General features: G+C 43.6%; 1 protein-coding gene across 1 annotated transcript in view; it reads left to right on the top strand.

Moving 5' to 3' along the window:
• SORCS3 (sortilin related VPS10 domain containing receptor 3) overlaps nucleotides 1–26,166 on the top strand; it is a 665,571-nt gene that overhangs the window by 190,889 nt on the left and 448,516 nt on the right. Inside the window, exon 2 of the mRNA XM_004370120.1 lies at nucleotides 9,937–10,004. Within this exon, the coding sequence (XP_004370177.1) occupies nucleotides 9,937–10,004 (68 nt within the window). The remainder of the gene's footprint in view (nucleotides 1–9,936; nucleotides 10,005–26,166) is intronic.

Below are 26,166 nucleotides of genomic sequence, written 5' to 3' on the forward strand. Positions count from 1 at the left end.
AGAAATTCGCAAGACTATTGGTAGCTTAAAAATACACTCTTGTAAGCAGTCCCCGTGGTATATCTTTTAGCATCTTTGTTGTTTCTGTTACCATTGTTGATACTCCTGGTAAAGAAAGCCACTGTGTCCCTAACCCAATTGGCTGGAAACAAAGAACTATCAGATAGAGGCAAGGACAAAGTGGTAGGAGGTGAGGGAGAGTCAGAGGGGGATGTGCAGAGAACCCGTGGATTTAAAGGCACCAAGATTTCAGGAAGGTTTAATGAACTAAAGTAATTTTCCTTCAGAGTAAAATTTTATAGGCATTAAAGGTCCTCACTTCACTGAATGTGCTCACGGGGGAGAGTGTTCCTGGTGATTTATGGATTTGCAGATTATGCATTATCCTTTCAGAGGACAGGAATCCCCCAGGGCTTCCTGCCTTCCTTCCCAAGCTGAGTCCAGGTGCCGGGTGAATACATGAGGCCTGATTTGTAGCCTCTTTCATTGTAGTTGCAGTCCCTTGGTGGCACAAATGGTTAAGGCTCAGCTACTAACAAAAAGGTTGGCAGTTCGAACCCACCCCTGAGGCACCTCGAAAGAAAGCCCTGGTGATCTGCTTCCAAAAGGTCACAGCCATGAAAACCCTATGGAGCACAGTTGTTCTCTGAAACACACGCGGTAGCCATGAGTCAGAATTGACTCAACAGCAGCTGGTTTGGTTTTCTGGTTTGTATTGCAGGTGGGGTCTAGAATGGATGGACATTTTTAGAAAGGAGCCAAGCAACTCTAGAATTGAATATTCTCCCTCTTTCCCAAATAGGGGTAGCTTGGAACACTTGTCTTCTGAAGAATAATGATCATACCGATAACTCATATTTGCATAGTGTAGCTTATAAAGCAGGCCGGCTTCCCTTATTTGATATGCGTCAGCCACTCTGTGAGGTTGGCAGGGGACGTGTATGATTATCCCTACTTCAGGGAATCAGAGCAGATTCTAGAAACGTAAATAAGTTGCTCAGCGACCATGTGGTAAGGCTGGGTCTTGAGCGCAAGTCTTTTGGTTCTTTTCCACACTGCCACACACGTCCCATCCAGGGAGCAGAGGGCTGGACACAGTGGGATACGGGAATTTAGACACGGGGAAATTTAGAATGATTCCCAAGTGCAATGGGGACTAAAACATCTTTGTTGGCAGTTCTCAGTGTGGACACTGAGTGGGTATTTCCTGTGTTGCCTTGCCCATGGCTATGATACTGGAAGCTATGCCACCGGTATTTCAGATACCAGCAGGGTCACCCATGGTGGACAGGTTTCAATAGTGGGGTATTTCCTCTTACAGAAGGAATGGGATGTGAAGAGTGGAGAAGACCCCTTTACCCCAAAATATCAGGACTTGACTCCTTAGTTCAAATACAGATAATCTGGAAGGCGACAGGTTAAGTAAGACTATAAATTTCACAAGGAGCAGCACCGTTCTTCTTCTGATCACTTTGTCATGAGCCATATACTGTGTCTGGCATAGGCAGGGGTAGAAGAATGAAAGAGAAGAAGGGAAGCTAGAGATGAAGGCATTAGTCACCACATTATGGAGTATCTAAAGATTAGCCAGTTAGCAGAAACTGGCCTGAGCATCCAAGGGCAGCAGAAGATACTTGTGTGGGGACAAGAAGATTGAGAGGTGCTCAGAGTATGGAGGTAGGTGGTTAGCAAAGGCAACATCCAAGGCCAGCTGATCTTGTAAGAGGCCAGCCGTGCCCGAGTGCCTCATTGTCACCATCCTCTTTGCCCTTATGAAGCTTTTTTTCAACCCATAGTTGACCATGCTGTTTTTAGTTGCCATTGAGTTGGCTCTGACTCATGATGACCCCATGTACAACAGAGCATAATGTTGCCCGGTCCTATGCTATCTTCACAATCATTGGTATGCTCGAGTCTGTTGTTGTGGCCACTTTGTATTTTGAGTGCCTTCTAAACTGGGAGGCTCATCTTTCAGCACTATATTGTTGTGATCCATAGATTTTTCATGGGCTAATTTTTAGAAGTAGATGGCCAGACTTTCTTCGTAGTCTGCCTTTCTCTGGCAAGAAGCATTATTGAAACCTGTCCACCATGGGTAACCCTGCTGGTATTTGAAATACTGGTGGCATAGCTTACAGCATTGTAACAATGGGCAAGGCACCATATATAGCAAACTGACAGCTGGGTGGTGGATAGTTGATCATACCAAGTTGGGATTCCTTTTTCCTTCCTGTGCTCTTGCATCGTCCTTTGTGCCTTCTTTCTCACCCTAGGCACAGCTGGCATTGTGTCTCAGAGTGGCTCGGGTACACATTGTATTGTGCCCATCACTCATTGCTCTTACTCCTACAGGGCCCATGCTGGTCTGGCTCTGTGCTCTTTCTTGTAACTGGAATGACACCCCGGCCCCTGATCTTTTCTACATAAAAATTAAAATTAAAAAAAAAGTGTTGTAGAGTCAATTCTGACTCATGGCGACCTCAGGTGTTACGAAGTAGAACTGTGCTCCATAGGGTTTTCTGGACTGTAATCTTTACGGAAGTAGATTACCAGCCAGTTCTTCTGCAGTGCTACTGGGTGGGTTCAGACCGCCAACCTTTAGGTTAGTAATAGATTTCAAACTGTTTATGCCACCCAGGGACTGTCAAAAACAAAAGCAAAAAAAAAAAAAAAATTCTTACAGTCTGTTCAGATGCAGCTTATGTAACCCCCTTCCATTATGAAGACTTTTCTAATTGTATTTTCCTGAATTAATTCCTTCCTCTTCTCAACTCTTATAGCACATTATCCATATATTGCTCATAGATTGTCATCTCATCCCTCCTTTCACCTTCTTCTGCTGTCAGACATTTGCAGTTCACTCAGTGGACCTTGTCTGGTACCTGCCGTGTGTCAGGCATTGTACTAGGCATGGAGGACCCAGCATTAAATAAGAACTGATTTCTGACTTCAGAGAGGTCTCAATCTCCCTGAAAGACAAACACTCAAAAGAAGTAACGTTAACTCAAGGTGATAAAAAGCTCTAAGAGTTGTATGAACAAAGTGTTATTTGATAGAAGATGTCAGATGCTAATTTTAAATGAAGTTTATATTTTTCATACATACATATTTTCAGCTATATTTATTTATACACACATACACGTATATATATCCTGCGGCTTCCGACTGTTTGTGTAGCTTATAGGAAGAGAAGTGCTGTTTACTCAGGAATTATTACAATTTGTTATTTTCATTTTTCTGCTGTCTAACCTCCCCTCACCTCCCAGGAATGTAACTGGTTAGGTAAAAAAGATACTTATTTGACTAAACTTATTTGACACACCTGGGTCTCCCAACAATTTATCTAGTTTTTTTCTCATTCTACATTTCTGTTTCCCGTTTCTTTTTCCAAGAACAAAGAAAACAAAAGTTATATTTACCCCTAGTCCTTGAGCTCTTGGTCTCTCCCTAATTCCCAGATTTTCGCAGGTGCCTTTGAAATTCACGCACTAGATGCTCAGCGAACATTTGTGGAATTCATGAATGAATGATAAACTCCTTGAGGGCAAGAATGTGTTTTTTCCTCTTTGTGTTCCTCTCTTTGCCTTGGCCCAGCAGACCCACATAAGCATTTGCTGATGTGTGAAGCATTGCCGTAGAGCAGAATAAGCATGGCTGAGTCAGACAGGCCTGGGTGGGAATGCTGCCTCAAAGACTCTTGCTAGTTGCGTGCCTCGGATGCAATTTGTTTAACCCTTGAGCCTTGGTTTCTCTCTAAAATGGGCATATTATGTAATACCTGCTCTGACTCAAAGGTTTGTTGTCAGGATTGTGAAGCACCCAGTGTAGTATCTTGACATAGTAGGGGTTCCATTCGTGTTTGCTCCCTACATTTTCTGCCTTGAACTTGACTCCACTCTCCTTTGGAGGCATCTGCTGGTGTGAAGCTGGAGGAGAAAGTCAACTCAGGCCTTGCTATGGATCCAGGACTAGCCCTGCCACCCATCCTGCCTGCTACATCCACCCACCCGTGTTTCCTGAGGAGTATCTCTGTCTCCTCTTGATCTGAGTACTTGCCGGCAGCCTGAGGCATGTTAGCTGGGTTTCCTGCCTCTGCTTTATTTTCTTCCCTGGAAGTTCCCTAGTGGCCTTTGGAAGTCTCTGTCTGGTGAGAGAGGCCAGGGGTGGGCAAGCTTGCTTTCTTGGTTTTGTTTGCTTAGCACAGAATATCTTAAGCCTGAAGGTTACATTATCATCTCTTCATATCTCTATTAATGTCCTCTGTGTTTGGCTCCAGGGGAAGGGAGGCTTCCAGTCTTTTAATTCTCTACTTTTTGACCTTTCCTCTAGGGAATGCTGGTGTGACTTTGCTGAGGCGTCCTCTTCATACATCTCCTACTTTCGCTTTGCTTGTAAGGTTAAACCCAGTTTAAAGGAATGGACGTGTTCCTAGCTCAGGATCACCCATTGTGGAAAGGGTGACATCATTACAGCACGGAGGCTGAGAGGAATCACGGTCTGAGAAAGTCTTTCTCAAAGTGAGGCCTTCTCATCACCACAGGAAGACTTCCAGGCCCAGCCTGAGACCTACTGAGTCACACTTGCTGGGGTTGGGGCCCGGGAATCTGCATTCAGTGGGCTCTCCATGACTGTTAGGTCCCAGCTTTACTCATTAGGTGGGAAGAACACTGTCCTGGGGTACTTGGTCAAAGTGACACAGAGCTTGGACTTGAACCTGGGTCATTTCTCCTCTCTGGGCTTCAGTTTCCTCACCTGTAAAATGAAGGTAATAGACTAGATTAATACTATCACCTTGCAGAGTCTCCGGTTTTCCAACAAAACACTAATATCTTTCACTGACTTGAAAATTACTGTTTTTTACAAACCTTCGTTTGACATGCTGAGCCTGTCTCTTAGGGAGACAGAAGTGCGTAAGATAATCCCACCTCAAGAAGGCAACTCGTGTAATGATCCAGAAACTGTCAAGATGGGATATAACTAAGTGGCAAGTTATGCGGCTCAGTGTAAAGCAAAATAGGACTTCAGAGGGGAGGGAACTTTGGTAGCTGGAGTAGTCACAGGAGGCTACTTGAAGGTAGACTGTCTTAGTTATCTAGTGCTGCTGTAACAGAAATACCGCAAGTGGATGACTTTAACAAAAATTTATTCTCTCATAGTTTATAAGGTTAGATGTCTGAATTCACGGCACCAGCCCCAAGGGAAGGCTTTCTCTCTCCGTCAGCTCTTGGGGAAGGTCCTTGTCAACAATCTTCCCCTGGGTCTAGGAGTTTATCAGTGCAGGGACCCCAAGTCCAAAGGATATGCTCTTCTCCCTTGGTGGTATGATGTCGCTCTCCTTTCTGCTCGCTTTTCTCTTTTATATCTCAAAAGAGATTGAGTCAAGATACAACCTAATCCTGTAGATTGTGTCCTGCCTCGTTAACGTAACTGCCTCTAATTCTGCCTCATTAACATCCTAGAGGTTAGGATTTACAACACATAGAAAAATTACATCAGATCACAAAATGGAGGACCACCACACAATACTGGGAATCATGGCCTAGCCAAGTAGACACACATTTTTTGGGACAGTCAATCCATAACATAGGTTTTGGGCCTGTGTCTCGAACAACAGGCAGGAAAGTACAGGCGGTAGCAAAAGGATTGGGCACAAGCAGTGATACAGCATTGTTGTGTGCCGTTGAGTCAGTTCTGACTCAGAGCAACCCTATAGGATAGAGTAGAGCCGCATAGGGTTTCCTATGCTGAAAATCTTTATGGGAGCAGATCACCAGGTCTTTTCTCCCTCAGAGCCACTATTGGGTTCAAACCACCAATCTTTTGGTTAGCAGCTGAATGTTTAACCATTGCACCACCAGGGCGCCTTAGTAATACAATAGTAAAGCATAAAAGAAAGAAAGAAGAGATATGAGAATGGGCTTGACTTATTTGGAGGACCAGAGAAGATCGGATGGCTTAAAGCAGAGGACAGCAGAGAACTGTAGGGTAAATGGTTGAAGGAGTACATGGGGCCACGTGTACCTCAAATACCAAGGTAAAGAGTATGGATTTCATTCCTAGGCAGAGGGAGCTAATAAAGGTTTCTGATAAGAAATTGTATGAATTGCAGATACTATTGAAACTACCTACCATGAAGGCAGAAATAATATTCACAGAGGTATGGAAGGATACGTTACTCTGGGTCCTCCAAGAAGTAGTACCAGGATGGGATTAGATGTGTAAGAAATTTATTAGGGGAAACATCTATGAAAGAAAATGAGGCAGGGGCCAGAAGAGGTTAGGAGAGCTGTTAGATTGAGATGTAGATCTGGTCCTGAGTAAAGGAGAGACGGAAGGAAGTTTGGGTGGAGTTGTGTCAGGCTGCAGTGAAGTTCTGTGGAAAGTTCAACAAGGTTGTCAGGGAATCCTAAAGTCTTAGTCACCATCAGAGGAATCCCATGTCCCCCAGGAATTGGCCTGCTTTAGTAATCCTTTCATATTCAGTCACTGGCCGGGAGCAGTTGGTGGAAAGATGTGGGCTTGGCGAGAAGGCAGCAGTGGATTTCAGAGCACAGTAGCTGGGGGCCTCAGTCAGTTATGTTCCCTGCAGTTGGAGATCTGAAAGATGCATTGTCATAGCTACCACAGAGAGGAAGGAGAAGCTAAGGAGAGCTAATAATATTCTTTTTTATGGTTTCTCTCCAGAATAGCTGAGTATTGACTCATGGCGCTTCTTCTTTGTAGGGCACTCCTCATTACCTAGTTAGTTTTTATTCTTCTTAGGTATTAGTTTGGGGTTCACATCTAGGAAACCTTCCCTGACTTCCCTCAGCCACTCTCTGAATTGGGTGCCTCAACATTCCCATACTTCCCTTTGCACCCTCCGCCGTAGCACACCAGCACGTAGTACTGTGTGTGTGGAAGAGCCGGCTCTTGATTGGTGTTTTGGTTTTTTGTTTCTAGTAGACTGAGTTTCTAGAGGGAAGGATCTGGATCCTTTATCTCTGTATCCCCAGTGAGTAGCCCAGTGGCCAGAATATTATAGTCACCAATAGAGGAGGGAAGGAAGGAAGGAGGAAGGACACGATGGAGGGAGTGAGGGAAAGAAGGAGACTGATAGAATGAGAGCAGCTCTGAGTCCTTAGAAGGGCTTCCCAGACCCAGTTGTTAAAAGCTCTATTAAGTGAAACTGTTGCCCCAACATCTTTTTCTTCTCTTCATGTGGACTTTGTGTTTTTTGGAGAAGGCTTATTGTTGGGGGAAATAAAGTAGTCTGACTCATTCCTTTAAAAGCACAGTTTTGAGTTTGTTCTTCCAGAATTTGGGATGGCTTGGGCATAGCCAGAAACCCTGGTGGCGTAGTGGTTAAGAGTTCAGCTCTAACCAAAAGGTCGGCAGTTTGAATCCACCAGGGGCTCCTTGGAAATCCTATGGGGCAGTTCTACTGTGTCCTATAGGGTCGCTATGAGTTGGAATCGACTCGACGGCAGCAGGTTTGGTTTTTTGGGTTTGGGCATAGCCACCCATGCTTTTATATGGAGACAGTGAAGAATGACCTTGTAGACCAAAGAAGGTAAAAGGAAGGAAAGAACAAGTCTGCTTTATGTGCGTACGTGCGTGCGTGTGTGTGTGTGTGTGTGTGTGTGTGTGTATGTTAATTCAACAAACAAATATTATCTGGCACATTGCTAGGCGTTTGGTCGGCAAGGTATCGATAAGTCGCTTGCCTTCATTAGGCCCCATTTAACAAATGAGGAAACTAGTGACGGGTGAAAGAGACAAGGACCACTGAGTTACTGTGGAGAACAACTCTTACATAGGTTACACACCCCTTGCTGTTGTACTGTGGTAAGAGAACAGGTGGTTTGGTAGATTCTTCTTAAATTATGGTGCCATGACATTGAAGTTTTTCTTGACTATTTCATGCCATCCCACCAGTTCCTGTCACAGGACCCCTCAGAGAAGTTGACTGCCCCAAGCCATCTTAACTGCCCCAAGCCAACTTTGCATTGGACTCCTTTTGACCTGTAATTGGTCACATCCCTTGTCTCTAATTTTTTTCTTAGTTTGCATAAAAGAAATGGAAATGGAGCTAACTGACCCCATAGGGTGCTGGATGAGAATAAATCTAGAAGTGAGTGTTTTGTCGTCAGTTAAGTGCCATAAAAGTGTTCAATATAATGGCTGATTATTTTTCTTTAATCTTAAATGGATACCTAGAATGCATAAGTCCCATCTTGTAGCAGAAATTCATTATCTCGGAAAGCGTTTAATGGCTGCTGTGAAAATAAACTGGAGGAAGTTAAATTGTGGAGTGGGAAGGAGCTGAGAAAAGTGAAATGAGTTGTGCATTAAATTTAGATAAACACAATTATGTGTAACTGGATTATCACGCGTGCAGGCAGGCGATGTATATTAGGCACCTGCGTTTTGATTAAAATCGATTCAGGTGCATGTGCTTAACGTTCTTAGATATGTAGTTGTGTTTAAGCCACTGTCCAAGCACTTGAGGGTCAGGTAGAGTAATGTCTGACATCCAAGTTCCCAGTGGGCCATGGGAACAGGCTGGCCAGCCCAAGACCATTTCAGGAAGTCACTTAGCAAATTATGCGTAGCCATAGCTCTCTCAAGGAACCCTGGTGGCATAGTGTGTTAAGAGCTCGGCTGCTAACTGAAAGTTCAGTGGTTCAAACCCACCAACAGCTCTGTGGGAGAAAGATGTGGCAGTCTGCTTCCATAAAGATTACAGGCTTGGAAACCCTGTGCAGCACTTCTGCTCTGTCCTGTAGGGTTGCTAGGAGTCGGAATCGACTCCAGGGCAACAGGTTTTATGGCTCTCTGGCATGCCCAGCTTCTGGGTTTCTCAACTTCAGCTGGAGTCAGGAAGGTGGTTCTGGAGTCCGTAGGGGTCCAGTAACCTGCTTATTTCACTGTTGGGGCAGATGACACAGGGTAGGGGCAGATGCCATCAGAGGATGTTGGGAACTGAGCCTGCCACTCAAGTATTTATGACTGCTAAGGCCCTGCTATGATCCCTGGGTAGCACAAATGGTTTGCTCTCAGCTACTAACCTGAAAGTTAGCAGTTTGAACCCACCCAGTGGCACTGCAGAAGAAAGGCCTGGCAGTCTGCTTCCATAAAGATTATAGCCAGGAAAACCTTATGGAGCACAGTTCTACTCTATAACACATTGGGTTGCCACGAGTTGGGATCAACTTGAAGGCAATGGGTTTAAGACCCTACTGATGGAAACACACCACCTCTTTTAATCCCTGTTGTAGGCAGAAAGAATCAGGCCTAGTTCTTCTTACCCTTTTAGGTCCAATCCTGTAAATCAGAGTCATCTCCACATCAAAAGCAAGCACAGCCTCTGATCTTTTGGTGGACATCACCCCCGCCCCGTCCCCCCAGTTATTATGGAGTCGATTCTGACTCATGCCAACCTCATGTGTGTCAAAGGAGAACTGCTCCATAGAATTTTCAGTGGCTGAGTTTTTGGAAGTAGATCGCAGACCTTTCTTCCAAGGTACCTCTGGGCAGACTCAGATCGCCAGCCTTTTAGTTGGCAGCCAAGTGCATTAACTGTTTGCACCATCCCGTCACTCCCTGGGTGGTCTTGCTGGTGAACAACACGGGCTGGCCTGGGCCTGACCTTGAGGGAGGACAGATGTGGAGAAACAACTGTTGATGCCCAATTAATTCCTGTTGGCATGTTTTATTTCAAACACTAAGCATTGTCAGGATTAAAACAAATGCTACCAGTTACAGGGATGCATTAAATAAATGATTTTGTATTCCTCCTTGCTTGATCCTCTAATACCCCTCAACTCATGGGATAAATGTTAAGCCCTCCTCTGGGTGATTTGAGATGCAGTGTATATTATTACACATACTAAAGTCAACTTCCTTTTTTTCCCTTCTGTTCTTCTCTCACCCTCATCCCCATCCCCCTCACAGATCATACTTATCCTGACAAAGCTGTATGACTTCAACCTGGGGAGCGTGACTGAGAGTTCACTGTGGAGGTAAGTGGATTAGAGATTCTTAAGGAGCTACTCTGGCTCAGCTCACATGAGAAATGCAAGCCAAACAGTCAGGAAGCACCTTTTGGAAGGAGCAGAGGATCATCCTCCTCCTGGAAGCCCTCTGTGTTGCCCCAGGTAGAACCCATGGCACCTACCTGTGAATTCCCTTAACCAAAAAAAAACAAAACCAAACCTGTTGCCGTTGAGTCAGTTCTGACTCATAGTGACCCTATAGGACGGAGTAGAACTTCCCTACAGGGTTTCCAAGGAGCAGCTGGTGGATTTGAACTGCTGACCTTTTGGTTAGCAACCATAGCTGTCAACCACTGCACCACCAGGGCTCCTGAATTCCCTTAGTGCCCTGCTTATCGCTTTTGTGGGACCTATAGAACATCCTTCTTGGCACTGTTGTTGCTTCTGCATTCCTGCGGTGTCTCTTTCCACTTGTCCAACACAGTGTCTGGTTAAGAGAGCAGATGACCAAGCCGAAACAACCAGAGAACACTGATACTGTAGGAGACAGTCCTTAAGATGCATCCTTAAGGCTGTTGCATCTACAAGATGCTGAGGTGCTTGAGAAGGCAGTGATTATGGGAACAGATGCATGTGGGAGTCAGGGCGGCATGGTGATGTTCTTGGGCCCTAGGCACTTTTGCCTTCGCGGACCCCTTCCTCCCTAAAACAGTATTAAAAAGTATGTTTTATGGCTGCATTGTTATAAAGTCAAATATATGAATATCATATATTAAAAATTTTCTTGCGTCTAAAAGTTTCGTTTTTTCCTTTGGATTTTAAAAGGCTTAAAATATTTTTTTGGGCCCCTAAGAGTTTTAGGGGCCGTAGGCATTGGACATCTGTGCCTCCTAGATAAGCCGGCCCTGTTGGGTCACACGGAACAAGGAAGAAGGACCTGGGCAGGTTAAGTCAGAGAGGGCTTTAACAAAGCCATGAAACTAGGAGCTGGACAAGGAGCACCTGTACACACCCCCTTACATACACCACGTCACACACACACACGCGCGTTCGTTCACACAGTGTAACAGCAGGCCTCATCCACCACTGCGACTCGGTGTTTCATGCCCTGTGTTTATTATGTCCACGGGGCTCGAGGGGGCTTGAGCGGGCTGTGCATTTCTATCCTTTTGGCTTTGTTATGTGTAAACACTGGGGAGGGAACTGTCACAAAAGACCATTCAGCTGGCCACATTGTCATCCCAGAGCCTGGTCTTAAGGGTTTCCTGGGGTCTTGGAGCAGAGCAGTCTGGGGTGTCTGACTGCCTTGCTTTTTCATCTGACCTATTTGTTTGCTAAAGACTAGCCAGAGCCTCTCTCCCAGGGAAGGGGAGCAGTCATAGCATCTATTAAATATTTAGGGGTTAATTGCCCATATCGACTGAGGCTTGCCTCCCTTTGCACAGGATGTCTAAAACCTAATTTTGCTGCCTTGAAAATTGGCAAAGGTATAAGTAACCAGGGTGCCGCTAATAGATGAAAGCCTGAGATTTCCACTCGCGTGGTACTTCCCAGGGAATTAGAGCTTCAGAAACCCTTCCCCTTGAGTACAAGCACAGTGATACTGTGGTGATACTTTTAAGTCCAACTCCTGTTCTGTCTGCTTGGTGCAACCAGTGAAACAGGCCAGAAAATCGTTTTGGGAAACAGCTTGTCTTCTCTTAGGAAACAGCTAGCCCTGGTACCCCTTGTTTCAGAAAAGGTTTGGCTGGTTCTAAGGGTGGGCCAGGCAAACCCAGGGAACCCTGGCCAGTTGCTTAGAGGTCCACAAGTTACAAACTCTGTGTCCCACTGCAAGTGACTTCTGATACCAACAACCTGGATTAGGCCAAACTTCACAGGTTAAGGGCACAGTCCCCCACAAGCCTGCCCTTTCTTCAGACACCAGCCACAAGTTTAGGGGTTCCCAGGGCCAAGCTAGTTCTCAGTTCAGAGGTTTACACTTCCCCTCAGGACACCATTCAGAAGCTTGGGGGTCCCCAGGACACCCTCAATTCTGACCAGCTGGTTTCAAATTTGGGGGTTCTCACTTCCCCCCTCAGGACACTAGCCACAAGCTTGAGGGTCCCCAGGATACCCTCAGTTTTGACCAGCTGGCTCCAAAGTGGGGTTCCCATTACCCCCTCAGATTTGGTAACTTGGTGGAATGACTCACGGAACTCTGAAAGTGCTATATTCACCATGACAGTTTCATTGTAGCAAAAGGATACAAATGAGAACCAACCGAAAGGAGAGATGAGTAGGGTGAGATCTGGGAGGGTCACAAATGCAACGCTTCTGTGTCCCCAGGGACGTGTTGACCTCCCAGTACCTCTGTGTACACAGAATCTTGTCAGTCACGGAAGTGCTCCTGAGCTGCTGTGCTCAGAGTTTTCATTGGGATTTCATTACTTAGGCATGAGTGATTGAATCATTGGCCATGTGATTGAACTCAGTCTCTAGCCCCTTTCCCCTCCCAGGAGGTCCAGCTGTTATCCTTTCTGAGTCATCTTATTAGCATTAAATCTCAGGTGTGACAGGGGCCCACCAGGAATAGCAAATACACTCTAATCACTGGGGAAATTCTAAGTGTTGAATGCTTACCTCCCAGATACCTGGGACAAAGGCCAGACAGATTCTTTGGGTAAAGTTAATTCTTCGTTCTACCTACACCTACGATCACAAGAGCCAGTATATTCACCAGCACGTACCAAGAGACAATATACAGCCTAGTTAACTCTAAGAGAACTCTGGTGTCTGACTGCAACGATTCAAATCCCGGTTTGCCTACCCAGCAACCTCTATACCTTTGGGCGCTTTACTTCTCTACGTCTCCGTTTCCCTGGATAGTACAGAAACTACCTTTGCTCCAGCCACATTTGCTCCAGCCTCAAACACACCAACTACACCCTTTCCCAGAACCTTTGCACTGGGGCCTTCCTTCTGCCTAGACCTCTCTTCTCCCAGCTGCCACGGTGGCTCCCTTACCTCCTTCCTGTCTTTGCTCCCATGTCACCTGGTCAGTGAGGCCTTTCCCCAGGACTTCACATTCTGTCCCTCAGCTACATTTTTCTCCTTAGCACGTCTCCCCATCTGGCATGCTAAATATTTACTTATTGATTTATTTATTGCCTGCCCATACCCACTAGGAGCCCTGGTGGTACAGTGGTTAAAACACCTGACTGCTAACTGATTTTTGCCGATTCGAACCCATCAGCCGCTCCATGGGAGAAAGATGTGGCAGCCTGCTTCCGTAAAGATTCCAGCCTTGGAAACCCTATGGGGCAGTTCTACTCTGTCCTGTAGGGTCTCTATGGGATGGAATCGCCTTGGCGGCAAGGGGTATGGTTATACCCTCTAACATCTAAGCTTATAATGAGAGGGAACATTTTCCTTTTGAATTCAGTGCTGCATCCTCAGCACCTAGAACCATATCTGGCACACAAGAGGTGCTTAATAAATATTTGCTCAATGAATACATTAATGAATGAATGGTTTGTTGTAAGGATTAAATGAAATAATGAATGTAAAAATGCTTAGGACAGTAACTCGAATGTGGTGCTCAAGTAATTGTAATTATTAATGGTTATTATAGCCCTTCGTGTTTGTGTAGAGTTTTTATAGTGTTTGTATAGAGTTTTTACTCCATTATTGACTTTGTCTACAAGGATTCATTGCTGCTGGGGCCATGTGAAGGAAATTGTAGGACCCCAAAGGGGTGTGATCTGTGCTATCCAGGAATTAACAGAGATCTTCGGGGGTAATGGGAGAACTTTTAGGGAGGGGAGAAAGGTGATTTAGAATGTTGAATATTCCCCCTTGTGCTGAAATTAGAATGTTGACTATTCCCCCTTGTGCTGAATGGAAGGAATTAGAATATCAATCTCTACCTAAACAAGGACTTTTTTTGTAGACAAGATTCTCTGAACTGGGCATTGGGATGATGGGAGGAATGTGATTGGAAAATATGATTTGGGAAATGGCAAGTGGGAAGATGTGCAGTGCAGGGCAAAGGCCAGCCAGGGCTGGGCTGCAGGAAGGATGGAGTCAGGCAGGAGGCAGAGAGTGGCTGCATGTGGGACCAGGCAGGGTGGGGGCGGGCATTCAGAAGTTCACCCTGGGCCAAACGAAAGACGGTTACTCAAAGCGTAGTTTACCGATAACAGATTCTATATGGTGATTATGGGCTTTCCCTCTGGATAAATGCCATATATGAATTTTTTTTTTTATTAGGGTTGAGAGGGTTCATGGATCTGCCGAAACCCAGCTTAAGGATCCTTGGAAGTGTATGATTGAGGAAAGGCACTGCTCATATACCTTACGGGGATTTCCCAACTTGCTGGGGCCTCACAGGAAGTCTTCCAACTTTGTACTGCCTGCCCCATTCGTCCCCTAAAGATCCCTGTCTCCAGTCCTCTTTTCTGTCCCGATGATGATGATGCATTTTACTGTTAGAGCCTAGAGCAGTATGGTTTTCCTTACTAACAGTGTGTGCAGAGAAGAGACACTAAATTAAACATATACCCTTTTGGCTTCATGATTTGGCCCAATATGCTTAACCAACTCAAAATTGAATTTGGTGATTCTTTTTCAATTTTCTGTGCAACAGTGAAGCCTGGAGCAGCAGCTGCCATGACAAGATGACACCCCGCTGCCAGGTTACAGTGTGATATAATTTTTTGCCTCACTGGATTAGTAATTCAGAGGCCATCCACTTCTAAGCAGACAAAAGATTGTTCGAAAGCATTAAATAGTGTAGCAGTATCTCGTGCCCTTGTGACGTTCTTTCTGGAGCTTCTTCGTGCTGTTATACTGCTGGTGGCGAAGGATCTTTCTCCACCAGCTCTAGGACCGAGCATAAAGTGGCCATGTAGCACAACCATCTGTTGGCCTCCCTTAGTCAAAGAACACTTCACAGTTAGGATTTCAAGCTTAGAGAATTAAGGAAGTTGGGAACTGATTTTTGTAAAGGACCCAGGGCCTCACGTCCAAGGTATTTTCAGCCCATAGTGTGTCAAGCCCAGGGGCCACCCCATCAGGCAAGAGTGATATTGGGAACCAATACAAGGGAGGAGACATGAGTTAAGGCCAGGAGGCTTGGAATCAGTCAGTTTTCTCATCATCTGTCTCATCACTAAGGCAGTAGAATAAAGTTTTTTAAGAGTAACTCTAGTACTGACTGCCTGGGTTCAAGTCCCTGTTTTACTACTTAGCCACTGAGTGACCTTGAACGAGCTATTTCACTTCCGTGTGCCTCCATTATAATAGCACCTACTTCATAGGATTGCTGTGAGGTTTAAACGAAATACTGTGCGGGGACTACCTCGAAAAGTGCCTGGCATACAGTGCCTACACGAGGAAAACACTCAAAGAGAGTTCGTGATCAGAGAATTCACGGGTAATTGGGCTTTTTCCCTCTCCTAGCTCCTTTGCCTGTGCTATGTCATTCTATCCTTTACACCAGAGTTGGGAATTTGGTATCACTAGCCCCATTTTACAGAGAGAAACATTAAACATTGGAGAGTTTAAACAACTTGTGCCGGATCTCACAGCTACGTGGCTTCTATGTTTGTGCTCATGCCACCCTGAGTGCTGGTGCTGATACTACCCCAGGAGTGAATTCATGGACATCTCTAGAGTAGGAGTTGTTTTTCACAGGTTGAAGAGTGTGATGACGGGGAAAGTGCAAGAGGGAGAAAATCGCAGAGTGGGCAAATTGCTAGGACGGTTACTGGAATTTCAACTTGTAGGCTCAAATACTCCTTGTACCACTGAGATGGACACTCTCTGGTCTAGAGCTGTCCGGTTAGAAATGTTTGTGAGCCACATATGTAATTTTAAATTTCTGGTAGTCAATATTGTAAAAAGAAACAGGCTAAATTAATTTTAATAATGTATGTTCTTTAACCCAATTATGGCGCCCTGGTGGCACAGTTCCTTGGAAACCCTATGAGGCAGTTCTACTCTGTCTTACAGAGTCACTATGAGTCAGAATCGATTTGACGACAGTGGGGTTTTTTTTTTTTTGGTGGCACGGTGGTTAAGAGCTTGGCTGCTAACCAAAAGGTTGGCAGTTTGAATCTGCCAGCTGCTCCTTGGAAACCCTAGGGGGCAATTCTACTCTGTCTTGTAAGGTCACCATGAGTTGGAATTGGCTCATCGGCAGTGGGTTTGGTTTTTTTGGTTTTTAACCAAATTATATAAAAACTATCATTTCAACAAGTGATTACTATAAAAATTATTAATAAGATATTTTTACATTCTTTTTTGGTAGTAAATCTTTGAAATCGAGTGTGTATTTCATATTTCTAGCACATCTGCGTTTGGACTAGCCACATTTCAAGTGTTCAATGGCTACATGTGGCTGATGGCTACCATATTAGATAGTGGAGGTTTAGTTTCTTCTTTTCAAATATTGTCAATTGATTTTGAGGGTAATTTTTTTCCATAGAAAGACATATTTTATCAAAAGACATAAGGGAAAATTTTTTATTTTACTTTTTTAAAGCCACCCTGCCTGGGAGGGAATATTCTGTAATGTAATGGTGCTTAGAAGATGTGCAGTGTTGAATAACTGACTGATCCATATCAAAATTCTGATAACCTAAAATGGGAGATGGGGAATGTAAATCTGTCCACAGGAATAGAAAAGGAGGAGTTAACTAGAACTTTCAGACTTACAAACTGTGATTCTTGGTAATTCAGAAATAATCATATTGGTTGACCCTAGAGTCAGAGAAACATAGGGCTAGAAGGGATGATAGAGATCACTTCTCCTTGAGCCCTAGGACCTTCTCGTTGTAGAGCCTTGTCTGTGGGTTCAGAGGTTAGAAGAAACTTTCCCTGAGTTACCTGGGTCATAGGGCTGAGATGAGGAGTGCTCTCTGTTGATCTGGGACCCCTTCCACAGCATCACCTGTCCTCCTAAATGGAAACCCTGTAGTTGGATAGGGATAATACTCTTCATGTGTCCTCCCTTGTGGCATGGTGTACAGGCATTGCAGACTCAGAGGCAGGGCCACATCTGGTTCAATTCTTTAACAACTGCATATGGCACGTGCTTTCTGCCATCTTTCTGCCCCTCTGTACACAGGTGAGTGTGTATCTCTGCCTTTCTTGGTGGTAATCGCGAAAAGGGATCTGGAAATGGACAGTCTTTAGTTTTGAGCATAAGTCACAGTTGGGATTTATGTTTCTGTCTGGCAGATCACTTCTTGAGCTCAGTTCTGTATGTCTTAGACATTAGCACTTAGGCTAAATTTACTACTTTTCTCTGAAATACACACGTGCGTGCACACACACAAACACACAGACACACAGAGCCACACACAATGTTGAAGGAACCCCTTCTCTGGAGGGAGATGAGCTAGCAAGCAATTCTCTAGCTTCCATCTGTCCATCCCAAGCCCTAGTATCTAGGCAAAGCTTGAAATCCAAATACATCAAGGCAGAGGAACTGCCTGTGTGAGGTCTACATAGGAGCCTTCCTCTGGCTGGTGGATCAGGAGTCTACAGGGAGCTAAAAGAATCTGTGCAATAAACAGTCTGTGCATAAAAGGGACCAGGTAGCCTTTGCAAATGATGCCCCCCTTTCAATTGCTCCTTCACCTCCCCACTCCTTCTTTCGCTTTATTTCACCCATCCTCAGCCCAGCAGGATGGGAGACATTCTGCCATCAGAAAATTAACTAGGCTGCACAGCCTTTCCTCCTGTATGCCTGGCCTCAGGGCCCACAGAGCAAGGGGTTTCCGACTGAGGGGTCCTGGTGAGGGTGTTTGTAGAGTGTGCCACTGTCCGTGTTGCGCCTCCTGGAGGCCTTCCCTGACCCTCCTCCTGGCTGGGGCGCCCCTCCTCTGCTCAGCGCTGGCTTCACACCCCCACCCTGTATTGCTGATTGGTTTCTCAGCTAGCCCCTCCTGTAGCCAGGGAGCCTGTCAAGCGCAGGGGCCACATGTGCCTTACTTGCTTCTGGATCTAAAACACCTAACACTTAGAGACACCACGTAGGGCTTGGAGACCAGAACTGAACTCTCCAGTAGCCCCAGACCAACCCCAGTGCCAGCCCACCTTGTCCTGTCCCTTTCCTCACATTGCCTAATCTCATCCTGCTGCTTGGGAGTCCGCTGACTTTTCATCTGGTTCCCAAGCTGTGGTCTGGGCCATTTATTTCCTCCCCTAATTGTTCTGTCAGTGACCCTTCTGGGGGAGGCTGGTTTTTTATAGAAAAGAGAGACCTTTTGGGTTTATTAATTTTTTGTTTGCCAAGAAAACCCTGATAATAATTGCAAAGACTTCCCAGAAGTTATTAGTTTACAGATTTTAATGACACTCATGATTTATTTATGTGCTTCGCTTCCTCTCCAGCTGTTCACCCCATCCCTTAGTGGAATTCCTGCTGAATCTGAGTGAATTAATGGAAACAATACTGCAGATTGAATTAGAAGGTTTTTTTGCAAGGGGAGGGGGCTAAGCTGTTAATTAAAAGCTTCCCATCCCATTTGCTAGGCGCTTCCTATGGGGGGCTCTGAGGGCTGGGCTGTTACAGTCTGTGAAATCCTCTCTCTAGAACTGGGACCTTCTTCTCTTTGCTTTCAGTGGTAATAAATCTGTGGAAACTCCTGAATGGGTTTCAGAGCATTCAATTGAACAGATATTAATTGAGCATCAATTATGTAAGCAGCCCTGTGCTCATTGCTGGGGGAGGCAGAATAAGTATCTCATGATTGCTGTCCTCAAAGAATGTTTAGGTTGGTTGGGAGATTAGATAGATATACATAGGAAACAACAGCAAGGCAGATGTATACACGAATATGTAAAATGCAGAGCCTTCTGCAATGAGTGACCCTGCTCTAGAAATACTTATTTAAAAATTTTTATTATCCTCATCACCCCACCTCATTCCATAAAGAATGCAAAGCAATTCTAGGAATGAAATGGAGAAGAGATCAATGTGGCACATATATTTTATTTTGCTATTTAACATAAAACATCTTGTTTCCCTATTAGGGTGTAAGGGGAAAGACTGTTTCATAGATTAGTTTTTCCCATAGTTCTCAGAAACCGCTGGTGACAGATGCGTTGTAGGGTCCAAAATCAGATTGCCTGGATGTGAATCCTGGCTCCACTGCTTACTAGCTGCACGATCTTGAGCAATGTTTTAATCTCTTTCAGTCCATATTTATTTATTTATCCATATAATGGGATGATAATAAGACCTGTATCATAGAGGTTTGTGAGGAGCCAATGAGATAATTAATAAAAACAAAATGCTTATTATCTCGTTAGTAGTTAAAATAATAATTATTATTTGTTTATAGGCTCATATCCCCTTAGCCCAACAACTTCAACCAGGCTCCAGATGACAGCTGTCTGATGTCTTTAGGAGGATGGTGTGCAGAGCAAATCCTAGAATCCTAGGCACATAATGCCTGCAAATGATGCATTTCTAGTTGAGAGAGGAAATTCCTGCATCTTCTCCTTCAGATGCTCATCTGTGCCTGGCAAAGGGGGAAGGTTAATATAGTTCTTGGTATTTCTGTGCCAGATAATGACTGTGATGATGGTGATACTGATGATGATTATGATTATTTTGGGCAGGATGCAGAGTACAATCTGATTTTCAGTTTCTCCAACATGGTGTGGCGTTAACTCATCCTTTACTGATTATTTCCTTTTTAATGCAACTGTTAGGGAATCTAAGCCCCTCTAAGAGCTTGGTTGTCTCCCGTGTAATTAACGTGGAAGGCAAGGTGGGGCCGTGCATGTTCCTCAAACGTGGCATGTAGTATATGCTTGGAATCGTATACAGAATGTGTTAAAAAAAAAAAAAAAGTCTAGATTCCTACCCAAGAAGTTCCAAAACAGTAAGACTGGGTGTTATTTAGAAATTTATCGTGTTAAAAGCTTCCTGGTTGATTCTTATATCCAGGTAGGACTGGGAACCTGAGAGTCCACTGACTGAGCTCAGAGAAAGCTCGAGTTCTAAGCTCATCTCTGCTACTAATTAATTGGATTACCCATGCTATCCTTCTGTTTCCTCATAAGTGAGGGAATTGGATGAAATGATCTCTCAAATCCCTTTCAACTCTTAGTGCACAGACTCTACCGTTCTGAAAAGTCAAAGAGGAAGCAAGACAGAATTTCTGATGCCCAGTACAGACAGTCCCCAGATTATGAATGAGATCTGTTCTGTGTCTTTAAGTCGAATTTGTAGTAAGTTAGAGCAGCCTTATTTTACTATTTAGCATTACTTTAGTGCAAGAAAAGACTTGAAGCCTTTTCAATGATTTAAAAGCTGCACATGCAGCAAGTGAAGGTGATAGTGATGAAAAAATTTTTGCAAGTAGGAGTCGGTTCAGTCTTTTCAGAGTGAGGGCAAATTTACATAACATTAAAGTGCAACCACCACACATCTGTCAGTTTGTCTTACTGTGGTGGCTTGTGTGTTGTTGTGATACTGGAAACTTTGCCACCAGTATTTTAAATACCAGCAGGGTCACTCTTGGTGGACAGGTTTAAGCAGACAGACTAAGACAGACTAGGAAGAAGGACCTGGTGGTCTACTTCGGCAAAAATTGGCCAGTCAAAATATTATGAATAGCAGTGGAACATTGTCTGATATAGAGCCAGAAGATGAACCTCTCAGGTTGGAAGGCACTCAGTACAACTGGGGAAGAACTGCCTCCTCAAAGTAGAGTTGACTTTAATGACGTGGATGGAGTCAAGCTTTCGAGACCTTCATTTGCTGATGTGGGACTACTCAAAATGAGAAGAAACAGCTGGAAATATCCATTAATAATTGAAATGTGGAATGTATGAGGTATGAATCTAGATAAATTGGAAGTTGGCAAAAATGGAATGGAATGCATAAAGATCGATATCCTAGGCGTTAGTGAGTTAAAATGGACTATTATTGGTCATTTCGAATCAGACAATCGTATGGTCTGCTATGCTAGGAATGACAAATTGAAGAGGAATGGTATTGTGTTTGTCTTCAAAAAGAACATTTCAAGATCTATCCTGAAGTACAGTGCTGTCAGTGATAGGATAATATCCATACACCTACAAGGAAGACCAGTCAGTATGGCCATTATTCAAATTTACACAGCAACCGCTAAGGACAAAGATGAGGAAATTGAAGATTTTGACTAACGTCTGCAGTCTGAAATCAAACATGCAGTCAAGATGCATTGATAATTACTGGTTATTGGAATGTGAAAATTGGACACAGAGAGGAAGGATCCCTAGTTGGAAAATATGGCCTTGGTGATAGAAACAATGCCAGAGATCACATGATAGAATTTTGCAAGACCAATGACTTATTCATTGCAAATACCTTTGACTGTACATGTGGACCTCACCAGGATGGTAAACACAGGAATCAAATTGGCTACACCTGTGAAAAGAGACAAAGGAAAAGCTCAATATTACCAGTCATAACAAGGCTAGGGGCCGACTGCAGAATAGACCATCAATTGCTCATATGCAAGTTCAAGTTGAAGCTGAAGAAAATTAAAACAAGTCCACTAGAGCCAAAATACAACCTTGAGTATATCATAACTGAATTTTGAGACCATCTCAAGAATAGATTTGACACATTGAACACTAATGATCGAAGACCAGATACGTGGTGGGATGACATCAAGGACATCATACACAAAGAAAGCGAAAGATCATTAAAAAGACAGGAAAGAAAGAAAAGACCAAAATGGATGTCAGAAGAGGCTCTACAACTTGTTCTTGAATGTAGAATAGCTAAAGCAAATGGAAGAAATGATGAAGTAAAAGAGCTGAACAGATTCCAAAAGATAGCTAGAAAAGACAAAGTAAGGTATTTTAATGAAATATGCAAAGACCCGGAGTTAGAAAACCAAAAGAGAAGAACACACTTAGCATTTGTCAAGCTGAAAGAACTGAAGAAAAAATTCAAGCTTTGAGTTGCAATAGTGAAGGATTCTACAGGGAAGATATTAAACGATGCAGCAAGCATCAGAAGATGGAAGGAATACACAGAGTCACTGTACCAAAAAGAATTGGCCGATGTTTAACCATTTCAGAAGGTAGCATATGATCAAGAACTGATGGTATTGAAGGAAGAAGTCCAAGCTGTACTGAAGGCATTGGCGAAAAACGAGGCTTCAGGAATTGACAGAATACCAATTGAGATGTTTCAGCAAACGGATGCAGCACTGGCGGTGCTCACTTGTCTATGTCAAGAAATTTGAAGACAGTTTACCTGGCCAACTGCCTGGAAGATATCTATGTTTATGCCCATTCCAAAGAAAGGCGAACCAACAGAATGTGCAAATTATCAAACAGTATCATTAATATCAGGTCCTTCTTGCTAGTCTTGAGTCTGGAAGTTCCACTTAAACCTGTCCACCAAGGGTGACCCTGCTGGTATTTGAAATACTGGTGGCAAAGCTTCCAGTATCACAGCAAAGCACAAGCCACCGCAGTAAGACAAACTGACAGATGCGTGGTGGTGTCTTTTAATGTTACGTTGTACATAGGGTCACTATGAGTCAGAACCAACTCGATGGCACCTAACAACAACAACAACATCATTGGTATCACATACAAGTAAAATTTTGCTGAAAATAATGAAAAAGCAGTTGCAGCAATACATCAACAGGGAACTGCCAGAAATTTAAGCTGATTTCAGAAGAAGACGTGGAACGAGGGATATCATTGTATATGTCAGATAGATCTTGGCTGAAAGCAGAGAATATCAGAAAGATGCTTACCTGTGTTTTATTGACTACAAAGGCATTCGACTGTGGATCATAACAAAGTATGGATAACATTGCTAAGAATGGGAATTCCAGAACACTTAATTGTGCTCATGCGGAACCTGTACATAAACCAAGAGACAGTCTTTCGAACAGAGCAAGGGGATACTGCATGGTTTAAAATCAGGAAAAACGTGGGTCAGGGTTGTATCCTTTCTCCATACTTATTCAATCTGTATGCTGAGCAAATAATCCAAGAAGCTGGACTATAAGAAGAAGAATGTGGCATCAGGATTGGTGGAAGACTCATTAACAACCTGTGATATGCAGATGACACAGCCTTGCTTGCTGAAAGTAAAGAGCACTTGAAGCACTTACTGATGAAGATTAAAGACCACGGCCTTCAGTATGGATTACACCTCAACATAAAGAAAACAAAAATCCTCACAACTAGGCAATTAAGCACCATAATGATATATGGAGAAAAGATTTACGTTTTCAAGGATTTCATTTTACTTGGATCCACAATCATAGAAGCAGCAGTCAAGAAATCAAACAATGTATTGCATTGGGCAAAGCTGCTGCAAAAGACCTCTTAATCTGTTAAAAAGCAAAAATGTCACTTTGAGGACTATGGTGCGCCTGACTCAAGCCATAGTATTTTCAGTCACCTCGTAGGCATGTGAAAGCTGGACAGTGAATAAGGAAGACCAAAGAAGAATTGATGCATTTGAAGTATGGTGTTGGTGAAGAATATTGAATATACCATGGACTGCCAGAAGAACGAACAAATCTGTCTTGGAACAGATACAGCCAGAGTGCCCCTTGGAAGCGAGGATGGAGAGACTTCATCATACATGCTTTGGACATGTTATCATGAGGGACCACTTCTTGGAGAAGGACGTCATGCTTGGTAAAGTAGAGGGCCAGTGAAAAAGAGGAAGATTTTCAATGAGATGGATTGACACAGTGGCTGCAACAATAGGCTGAAACATAGCGATGATTGGGAGGCTGGCTCAGAAACATGCAATGTTTCGTTCTGCTGTACATAGGGTCACTGTGAGTTGGAACCAACTTGACGGCGCCAACAACAAAAGGGCAAGTACCATTTGTCCCTAAATCTGGACTTCCTTAACCTGGGAACCTCCTGTGTTACCTTTTATGAGCCAATAGCCCCATTCCTGAGCATAGCTACCCTTCTTAAAAACTCTGTTGGTGAAGTTGCTAACCATAGTGTCAACAATATAGACACTCTCTGCTAACTTGTTCAAGAATACACAGTAGCCAGTTGGCAGGCATTAGTCAGAACACCTGTCCAAATGACTTCATTTAAATTCATTAATCATAGAGAGTATCATTCATGTACAAAAGTCCTTGTTCCAGAAACATATAATGAGAAAGGAGTTTGCCCTAAATTTTGGGCCATCAGATGTCTTATTTTGCTGAACAATAGAGAGAACACCAGAGAAGCAGATCTAGATTACATATTTGATGTTCTCCTATTTATTATAAGAAAGAGGGCTTCCTTTTATGGCCTTGTCTTTTTCTTCCTACTAGGCAGGACCCTAGCATGTATAAATCTTTATTTTGTCCGGTGGCTGAGAGAACATAACACATTTGTACAGACTGTGTCTCTGGTTGTTATTTTATGTTGCTTCCCTTTTCCTCCAAATGCAGTGCCGTTTTATCACAATCATAAATAACTCTACCATTTGAAGAAGGATGTGCAATTCTGCCCATCCTTGTCCACAGCCTGAACTCCCTCTCATCTTCTCAGCAGCAGATTCATTAGCCTTCTAATGGAGTTAATAAGTGAGCAGGATCAGACAGTCTCTGCTAAAATAATATTTATAAATGGATGCATTTCCCTACTCTCTAAGGTAGGCCTTCATTTATTTCCCTGCCAGATGTCTACGCATGTAAAACAGTGACAGGTGGGCCCTTGAAAAGTGGCTTGAAGCCAAAAAAAAAAAAAAAGGGAAAAATTTCAATTTACACAGAACCTGTCTATTTCCAAGTTTATAGGAGAGTGGATTCTACATACCCCATTCCTGCATATATATGTGACAACTATAAAGATTAGGTAGTCAAGCTTTCATAGATACTTTCTCATCATTTGGTGGCCAATTACCTTATTGGACATAGACTGTAGATGTTGTTAGAAGGCTTCTGGCAGCTTGCCCACAAAGACCACTGTCCTAGACATTATTTGGGGAGCAATAAACTGACAAAACAGACAGACAGACAGACAGACACACACACACACACACATATATACAACCAACAAAAACTCAACTCATCTCTCCCTTACCACATGTCTGTAAGGTTTCTTTTTTGGAATTGTTGAACTTACAGAGGATGCATTTCTTATCTCGCTATTGCTTCCAGATGTGCCCAGGTTAAAGCTAAAAACCAGTCTTCAGATACAACTCAAAGGGTGTATCTTTTAAAGATCTTCCTGTCAGTGGTACCAGTCTCTGAAATTTGTGTAATATTTGTTCCGTTGGTGTCATTGCTAATGTGATTTCATGGCATGTATCCTCTTTCTGGGATGAATAATATTTGGACTGCAATATTGACCATTCCATTTCACAGATAGACAAACTGAGGTCCTAAATGGGTTGGTGGTCACTGATTTCAGATGTAGGACTCAAATCCAGGTCTTCCAATTCTCAGCTCCCCTTGTTCTTGCTGTCATATTAGTAACTGTTTTCTGGCCCTTCTAGCTTGGCAACCATTCATATTTCATAGGAGGTCTATGGCCAAGGGACTATTTTGGAGACTAGGAATGGGTTTTCGCAGATATTTATCTAAGTGATTTTCATTTCTGGTGGTTAATAAGAATTGCCTGGAAATTTAAGAAAAGCCAGTTTTCTGTGCCTTATTGCAAACCTACTGAATCAGTTTCTGAGTCAAGACTTAGGAATTTATAGGTTTAAAGATCTCCCCGCTTGATTCTGATGTGACACTTACCTAAGAGACGTCCTGGCCATCTTTGCTTCTGAAAGGTCCTTGAAAACTTGTATGGGGGGATCTTAACCTTCAGCATAGCTCCCTTCCCTCTTATCCATTTCCCTTATGGATGGCTCAAAGAGACGAGTGCAATCATTCATGCAAAAGTCCATCGTTGCACCCTCATCTTTATAAATGACAACCATAAAGGTTAATAATTGGGATGAGCTCTGGCACTTAGTAATTAGCTCACATTCTGTCAGCATCAGGCTTCCTTAATTGGGCAATTAACATTGATCTTAGAGACTGGTGCCACAAGAGAGTGGTCATAAGGTTTTGCTCTTCCTGGAATTGTGCTTGAGATAAACCTTATGAGAATGAGTTGACGGCGACAATCTAGGTTCCCTGGGGGATCAGAGAGCACAAAAAGTGGAAAATAGTTTCCAGGTGACTTTGGAAGTCATTTTATTCATAAAGGGGTTTTGGTT

Source organism: Trichechus manatus, unplaced genomic scaffold (assembly GCF_000243295.1).
Source record: "Trichechus manatus latirostris isolate Lorelei unplaced genomic scaffold, TriManLat1.0 scaffold00007, whole genome shotgun sequence".
Taxonomy (NCBI): domain Eukaryota; kingdom Metazoa; phylum Chordata; class Mammalia; order Sirenia; family Trichechidae; genus Trichechus; species Trichechus manatus.